Consider the following 9,621-nt stretch of genomic DNA (forward strand, 5'->3'; position numbering starts at 1 on the left):
CACAACTCTAGGGGTGTCTTTAGTATAGACTTAGATGGTACTAGATTCATAATATACACAGTGGTTCTTAGGGCATAACCCCAGAACGAAGTAGGCTGTGAAGAATAACTCAATATTGATCTCATCATGTCAAGCAATGTCCGATTTCTCCTTTCGGCTACACCATTCTGCTGTGGTGAACCGGGTGTAGTCAATTAGGATACCACACCTTTTTCAATCAAGAAATCTTAGAACTCTTGGTCCAGGTATTCACCCTCTCGATCTGATCGAAGTGTCTTGATTGATTTACCTAATTGTTTTTCAACTTTTGCTCGAAACTCTCTAAACTTTCCAAAAGTTTCAGATGTCCGTTACATTAGGTAAACATAACTATATCTCGAATAGTCATCAATAAAGGTGACAAAATATTCGTAACCTCCTCTTACTTGGACGTTTAAAGGTCCACATTCATCCAAATGTATCAGCTGAAGAAGTTCTATGGCTCTTTCTCCTTTCGACATTGAAGGCCTCTTGGTCATTTTGCCTCCTAGACAAGATTCACAAACTGTAAGCTTACTAACATTTAGTTTTCGTATAGAACCATCATTTACCAATCTTTCCATCCTGTTTAGGCTAATATGACCAAGTCTAAGATGCCACAGATATGTGTTATTTATCGTGAGAGATCCTTTGCTTCTTATTCTTAGGTTCGGAAACTTTTGAACATTTCAACATTACGCAGTGTGCCAGGCAGCGGTTTAAACGGTATAAACCGTTTTCTAAATATCCAGAACAAATATCAGAACTATTCCAAAAGATGTGGACTAGATTATTATTAAAGGCAATTGTTCAAATAATTTAGAATTAGAAATTAAATTTCTCTTTATGCCTAGAGGGAAATAAACATTGTTCACAACAACGTATTTTCAAAACTGAAGTTTAACTTCTCACACTGCTTTTGCCGGTACCCTCGCGGTTTTGCCACTTTAATCATGTAGTCCCTGACAGCAAGATCTTTGTGAGAACTAATATTTTACAAAGAAACCCAAACATGATTAATTGCTCCTGAATCAACTATCCAGGACGAGAAATCACCCTCTACTAAAGATGTTTCTAGAATTAGTAAATCTTATTTCGATTCTTCTTCTTTGTTTAGGTGGAAATGATTTCCATACTATCCAGGATAAGGAATCACCCTTTTACTAAAACATGTTTTTAGAACAAGCAAATCATATTTGCTTGAGTTCCTTCTTTGTTTCAGGAAATAATTTCCTTGTAAGAGCTGAGACTTAAAGAAAACAAACATAGTTAGTTATTCCTGAATCTACTATCCAAGATAAGGAATCACCCTTTTACTAAAACATGTTTTTAGAACCACTACAACAAAAAAGCTCATTTGCGGCGATACAATGTCATCGCAAATAACTGATTTGTCATCGCAAATACTTTATTTGCGACGACATGTCCCCAAATAAGTCACCTAAATAATTAGACGCAAATAATATATTTGTGATGACATAGTTATGAATGTCATCGCAAATATATTAGCGACGACAGACATCGCGAATAAGTCATCACGAATGTTCCATCGAATATGTCGTTGATGATGACGTGTCATACCGTATTTGTGACGACATAGTGTCGTCAGAAAAGGCTTTAAAACCTTTTGCGACTAAACCGTCGTCGCTAGTAATGTGAACTATTTGCGACGACACCTTAGATATGTCGTCGCAAATAGTATTTTTTTTTCTGTACTCACTAGTATCCATCTCTAAGACCACCAAACTTCTCTTGACCAGCTGTATCGCAGCAAGAGAAGCGAATTTTCCCACAGTTGGTGAAAAAGTCCAACGGATGAACCTCCACACCAATAGTTGCTATACATATAAACATGGCACAAATGAAATCTATAAACCACCAAAACACCATAAGAAAAACAGAGAAACAAAAACATTTTTTTCATTATCATTGCCACTCTTTCTTGCCTCTTAAAGGCAACAGGAACAATATGCCTTTAGAACAAGAAAGAAAACCTTTATTGTCGCTAAGTAAACAATGTAGAAGTACAAATCCACAAGAAATTCTTGCGAGGCACTCACGTTCATATTTTTTCTCTAATTCGCCAGTAAGATGCCTTTTCACAAACGTTGTTTTCCCTGCATCACTCCAAACACTTTCAATGAAGAAAAGAGAGAATAATTCAGAGGAAAATAATGTATCACTGAATCCGTATATCTAACAAGAATACAGGAACACGGCTCAGAACAAAACTCATTCAGATCAACAGACAACAAAAGGAACAAAAAAGAATATGTTTCCCACTAGATCAGACAGCAAATATAATTGAATTCAAAGATTTGAAATGATTATTTTGGATTTCAGGTCAAAGACAAATTCAAAGGCAACTAAAAATGTTGTTCAGTGGAACTCGTTTGGCCAAACAACATGCACAAAAAGCATAAAACACAAATCAAAACTGCAAATCTAAGAAGAATCGAATCACCAGTTGTTCATTTACCTAAAAAGAAAGCAGAGATTCACTTGAAAGGAGAAAAAGCTCTTATCATCCTAAATTCAAACGAAAACCAACAGATCATGGCAGAAAACAAACTTTCGGAGAGGAAAATTACCTATTCCACCATCGCCAACGATTACAAGCTTGAAGCTAGGATAATCGACCGTCTGCTGGTTCGGCAAAGCCTGAAAGTTTTCAAAAGAAAAATTGAAATGCACAAACAAGAATCAGCTTTCTCAGCAACCAAACAAAAGGAAAGACGAAGATCGAAGAAAGAAAACGCAAAAGTTTGGAAGAAAATGCGATAGAAGATTTACCATATTTGAATTTGCTTCGAGGGTTGGAGTGGCGCAGAGAACAAATGAGAGTGTGAGAGGGAAGGATTTCAGAATTTGTGGTGGGTTTATATACGAGGAGCGCCTTGAGAGACGCTGAGACCCTAGTGTTTTTTTCACTTCGCTTCAAACGGACGCAGCTCTTTAAACCGTCCGATTGATCTGCAAGATTGCTTTTTTTACTTCCACGTGGCTTCTTTGTCAGATGTGTTGTAACGGGTGAATTTAATTAGGGTAATCTTGACAATCATGATTCTTATTTTTTATTTTTAATTCATAATTTTTTTAGTTAAATAATTACTGGATATTTACGGTAAAAGTCTATATTACTTTTAAGGATAAATGTTGTAATTTTCTCGTTTAATTTCGGGCTTGTTTGGGCCTTTGAGAATTTAATGGGCTGATAGCAATGGGCTCATCCTCGCTTGTGACGGTCGCTCCGTCACATATTTGAGATCCGGAGCGCGATGGTACAACATTGCCGCCGCTACTTCAACAACAACAAAAACTAAAAATACCACTCAAAATAGTAGGAGGAATCTTGATAAATATTCTTTTAAAAGTGAATAAATTAATATCTTTATTTTTTATTCTTAATTTATAATTTTTTTAGTTTAATAATTATACTAATAAAAAAATATTTATCAAGAATAAGGGATAAAATTTAGACTCATGCACTCTTAAATATATATTTTTTATTTTTTTAAATAGAGTAGGTAGTATAGTAGTATTAATTAATATTTATGTCATTAAAATGGCATAGTAAAAATATATTTTTATTAAATTAATAAAAATATAAAAATATATAATTGTCATAATTTTGTGCATATCTATTATTTATATTATTCTAAATAATTGGGTATTATCGTATTTATTTTCTCTTTAATAATTGAATGACAATTACTTATTTTTAAGTGAAGTAGCATAAAGAATACTTTTTACCATCTTAAGTGGTATTTTTTATTTTTTCTTTGAAAAATATTCTTAAATGACTTAAACTTTGAGAAATTGTTAAGAATGTCATTAATATTTAGTAGGCTTTTAACGGTCAGATATGCGTAGATTCGTATAAAAAATTTATAACGCGTCGTACAGGATTACTCTTGTTGTAGATTTGACTGTTGAAAAAGTAATCTAACAGTAAAGAAAATATTGTTCCACCGTAGAGCACTTAGTGGTGTTTCACCAAAAAAAATCTTTTTTTTTAATTATTTGTAATTACCTTCTTTTGGGGCACCTTGAGTATAATATATATATATATATATATATATGACTAATCAAACAACAAAACACGGAGAATGTGTTTTAAGTTAATCAAGTTGGAGTTTTTACTACTATTATTTGTGAATCAATCAGAGTTTGATGTCGTGATGCATTGTTGTTGCAATGGCTCACCGAGGTTCTTTCCGCACTAGAGGGATTGACTCATTACGAAGGTTGAAACTTAAAGACGTGACATTTATTATGGCATTTTGGTACTCAAAACCACAACCGAGAAAACACCATATAAGCCAAGTGCGAGTTGATAAAATGGCTCATTCCACTGTGGAAGTCACTAATAACATCCACTTCATAACTCAAATCGTTGGAATTACACAAAAGTGACCACTCCAACAAAATCAAAACTATCATACATTATCCTCATTCCTCCCCCACCCAGTATACATCATATAACATATAATACGCTTATTTCCCCATCTTAGTCTAAAAAAAAACACACACTAATTAAAATTTTCCCTCGGCTTCTATTACGAAACACAAAGAAAAAGTATTCCAACTCGTGATCATATAACATATAATCCGAGACCAAATTAAGGTATTGATCACCACATCATCATACATATAAAAATACATCTCTTATCTTTTTAATTTGCGCTTTTTTCTCACTTTGGTTTGCGAACGCTCAACAACTTGATGTCGTCAAGAACCGGACCACAAAGGGACGAGAAATCATCGCTCCTCATGGAGTAAAACGTGCTAAGGAACATGATCCTCGTCCTCGTCTCGGTGGCGACGAAAGTGAGCACTCCACGCTTGAATCCTCCTTTGCCTTTGGACTCGTACGGCACTTTCACGGTGGCGCGCCCCGCGAATGCCTCCACGATCATGGACCCTTCGCAGGAGTTGCTGGCGTCGCCAACGGAGAATGTGAGCCTGTAGGTCTTGCCAACAATAGTCCGGACCACCTGTGCGATGGCACTCTCCTTCCCCGCGACGAGCTCGACCGCTCGCTTGCCATGGGGCACCGAGAAGTGGTCCGAGTCGATGTACTTGACGGCCTTGAGGGACTCCACCATCCAGTAAGGGAGTGGAGAGTGGTCGTCTTCAATGTTTGGAGGGATTAGGACGCCTGTGGTGGTGTTGAACACGTATGGACCGTATTCGAAGCTGGGATTCCTTATTAAGTTCTCTACACAAGATGGAATGATTGGGAATTATTTTAATGCATGAAAATAGATAAAGATAAATATATACATTTTTTAAATAAAAAAAAGGTCTAAGAAGGATTGAGTACCGCTCAGAATTTTTTATCATGATAATTCATTACCGCTACGTCACCCCACTCGATAATAAGAGTAATGTAATTGTTTAATGTTTCCAAGTGTTGATAGTGATGAGAATCCGCAGCCCCACGTTATTAATTTGGTGAAAAAAGATTGGATTTGTGTCTAATCCTTTTTGCTCGGCGGAAAATAAATAAATTAAATTTTATTTACGACGACACATGTGTCGTCAAAAAAAATTAATTATTTGTGACGACATGTCGTTACAAATAATGTTATTTTGGCGCTAAAAGTTCACGCCATACAAGATATGCCACCAAGTAAATATTTGTGACGACGTGTGAGCTTTTTAGCGATGACAATATTTTTCAGTTTTACAAAAATTTTTGCGATGACATGTGGCCGCAAATATTCATTTATTTGCGACGACAATTTTCGTCGCAAAGAGCCCAAATTGTAGTAGTGAACTAGCAAATCGTATTTGATTGATTCTTTTCCTTTATTTTAGTGGAAACGACTTTCCTTGTGATAGCTAAGACTTAATAAAGAAAACAAACATGAGTAGTAACTCCCGAATCTACTATCCAGGAATAGGAATCACCGTTTACTAAACATGTTTACAGAACTAGCAAATCATATTCGCTTGATTCTTTTCCTTTATTTTGGCGAAAACAACTTTCCCTTTGTATTTTGGTCAGGGCCCTTACAGTATTTAGCCAAGCTTTTCTTATATGGATTTTTAGATACGGTATTTGATGATTGCATTATCTCAAAAGTTGTTTCTATGCCTTCATATTTCTTGTGAATTACCACACACAACCCTAGCTAACAGTTAACTACAGTGGTTTCATTAGGGACAGGAGGACAATCCTCCATTTTGGGACAAACTTATATTCATCACATGAATGTGAGTTGTTTATGTTACTTTACCACTTCGCATAGTTTATCTCTAGTTAGTGTTTTAGTTTTGTGTAGTGAGATTATAGGATTTGACATATTGCTGGAAATAAGTAGAATATTCATCTAATTAATTTATGTGCATGAATATCAAAACATGTAAATTTAAGCAGAATTAAATATGATGCATGATGCACATGAAAAATACATAAATCATGTTTTAATTTTAGGGGCCAACGATAATCTAATTTACCACGCATATAATGCCGCTGTAGGGTAGGTCAAAATATCACAAATTGAACTGAGACCTTCTTAATTAATAAATATAATCAAAATATCTCATATTTTCATATTTATCAACTACCATTATTTTGGTCAAAAATATAATCAATCAAATTTGACTCTATTTTCATGAGTGTAACCCATCGTATTGGATTCTATGGACTTAACTCCGGAGTGTCACCGTAGGGTAGGTCAAACCAGAAATACATCTTTGAATCCTATCCCTAGGAAGTCAACCTTGTTATTGACCCGAAAGAACACTTTCCGTAGGGAGTGCGGAATCGGTGCAGCCACGAAGCCCCTTTCGAATCTCATGGTGTTGAACTAACGATGGAGACCAGTGGATTGTATTGTCATACAACCCTCTCCCACTCATTATTTTACAAATATGTATTTTATTTGAAAAACATCTCAAGGTTTTCAAATCCCGATAAATAAACAATTTCTTTTTCGGATATGTGAAATTTTAAAATTTAACTCTTAAATTCAATTTCACATGTAACATTATTTTACAAATCAATTTTACAACTTAAATCAATTTAATCATATTAAATCAATTTTAGCCCATGAATCTTATTTTATTTTATTTTTCTAAAACTCTTTTATAATAAATAAAATAAATAATAATAAATGCGCGTGTATGTATGACATGTTATAAAACATATGAGTAGGTACACTATATCTATATGGCGTGTTATATGCATGGACATATAATATATAATTATCAACATAAAATATAAATATATACAATCGGCTATTAAGATGGATTTGACCGGGTCCCATGAAAAATATAAATTACAACCAAATCGAATAAATAAATAATTACAATAATTATTTGCTTCCGTTACATCAATGGGTTTTCAATTCTTGAATTCTTCATTCTTTGGCTTCATTCTTCGTCTTCGGGTCGGATTCCACCTCCTCAGAGCTCGGAACTCTTCTGGGTCCTTCGGCACACAAAATGAGGGTTTTGAAAACTCTCGGCCTCGATTGAAGTCCACTGGCAGTGTCTGGTGTGCGTCTTGGCGCACACTAGCTGAGCACCGCGCGCGCTTGGCATGTGTTGGCGCGCGTGCTGGGTGGGCGCGCGCGCGGTGCTCTCTGGGCACGCACAGGGCTATCTTGTCCAGGGTAGTTTGGGCAGTTTTCTGGCCAGTTCTCCGGGGCTGCATACGGTGATTTTCTGGGCTTGTTTTGATTCAAAATCAAAACCTAATCTATCCAAACCCTAGAATTACAATAATTCTAATCTCGAATAAAATTACAAATAATTTAATTTGAACGATTTAATGCGATCTATGGAACCATATAATTAACAACCAAATCCACCATCCATACATTCATCAACATGAATTAAATATAAACATCCAAAAAAGCAAGTGCCTTCCCATCACATACATACATAATTAAATATCACATATTTAATATACTAATTTTAATTATCACATAATCAAAGCATAAATTAATATCATCTTTAGACCGCTTTCATACCAATTTTTGGTTTTCGAATCGAATTCAGATGCGGAAGCGTGAGGGTAGCGGATCATGTATAAGAAAAATTTTCATAAAACCTTTGAGATACTCTATAGATTATATTAATTTATGCACGAATAAATTAATCACATTAATTTATTTAATAAGAACTAAATTAGGAATTATACCTGGCGGTCGATTAGGATGATAACTTGAGTTCTTTGACCACGAGCAATCCTTGCTCCAAAGCCTTGTGTTTAGACAACCAATGTCTTCCCCGTCAATTCCTAGAATCCATGAAGACGTGTGTGTGGGTACACCTGAGACAAAACGGGTTAGAATAAACACTCGAATTTTCACAAACACCAACGCATGCACGATGTGGAATTTTTTGGAGAAAAATTTTTCCTTCCCACACTAAGAATTTTGGCCACAAAAAAAAAGGACAAAAAATTGTCTCATAATTTTCTATCGTTCTCTTATAGAGTAGAAGTCAAACTTCATCCAATCTCTATCTCTAAGATAAAGCGTATTAATTATCTCCTATTTGAATTTAGAACAACATCTCATACTCCCTTATCCTTAATGTCGCCGGCCATGTATGAGGATTCTCATCCCTGTGTGGCGCCAATTACAGCTAAGGAAGGAAGAGAAAATCATAATTTATCCTATAGTCCAATTTTGATTCAAATTCAAATTCAAATTTAAGTCAAACTTAAATTAATTTGAATTCTAAATTGACCAACTTATCAAATAAGTTTAAATGGATAAATCTAGATGTGTTCAAATTCAAATTTAAATTATCTCATTATTTAAATAATAATTAATTCACAATTAAGTATTTTTTAGTGTTTAATTTTAGAATTCCGTAGGTTTAAAATTTTCATTTTGCCCTTTGTGTCTTGTAGAATTACTGGACGACGTGGGGACTAATGGACCTATAATCCCGAGCTCTAATAAAATTAATAATTAATTAAACACTTTAATTAATTACTTAATTCTATTAGTTTCAATAATTACTCCACTAGAAACTTGGAATTTCACTTTCAAAATTATAGACATTAATTACTTCTAAACTGTGAAGTTTCCATTTGATATAGTCACTGCATATAGTTCAATCCTGTTGGGAATAGTTTCCTAGAAGCATAAGATGTAATATGATATTTATTATTTAATTAATAAAAGAGTTTATTCATCATTTTATGTGCATATATTTATGAATATTTTATGAATATCAAATGAAAATTTTGTGATTATTTATGTAACCTTAAACATTATATATAAGTGTTATATACGAGAGGATAATGTTTAAGGATAATAATCAATAACGTTGTTCATAATGAATTTAATTAAAGTTCGGAATCTTTAATTAAAACATTATTAATACATGTCATTCCCATTTAGAATGGAACGGTGCTATCCGCACTGTTAATATGGTGAGATATTGAATAAGTGTATTTCGCATAATGAGATTATGTGGAACAGGGACATAAACACAATATGAATTTCTAATAATTTCGGTTAAGCATAGAAATTCTAATTGAGTCTACCGATGGTCATATAGAGAATGATCTTAATCCTGAGTTCTTAACAAACTCCTATTTATGGATTTATGTCTTTTGATTTTCTCGGGACG

At 34.2% G+C, this 9,621-nt stretch overlaps 1 protein-coding gene across 1 annotated transcript in view; it reads right to left on the reverse strand.

Moving 5' to 3' along the window:
- Nucleotides 1-4,373: 4,373 nt before the first annotated feature.
- LOC21390028 overlaps nt 4,374-9,621 on the reverse strand; it is an 8,334-nt gene continuing 3,086 nt past the window's right edge. The window contains exon 2 of the mRNA XM_010108528.2: nt 4,374-5,239. Within this exon, the coding sequence (XP_010106830.2) occupies nt 4,713-5,239 (527 nt within the window). The 3' untranslated portion in view covers nt 4,374-4,712. The remainder of the gene's footprint in view (nt 5,240-9,621) is intronic.

This window comes from Morus notabilis, unplaced genomic scaffold (genome assembly GCF_000414095.1).
Source record: "Morus notabilis unplaced genomic scaffold, ASM41409v2 Scaffold1007, whole genome shotgun sequence".
NCBI classification, from domain to species: Eukaryota; Viridiplantae; Streptophyta; class Magnoliopsida; order Rosales; family Moraceae; genus Morus; species Morus notabilis.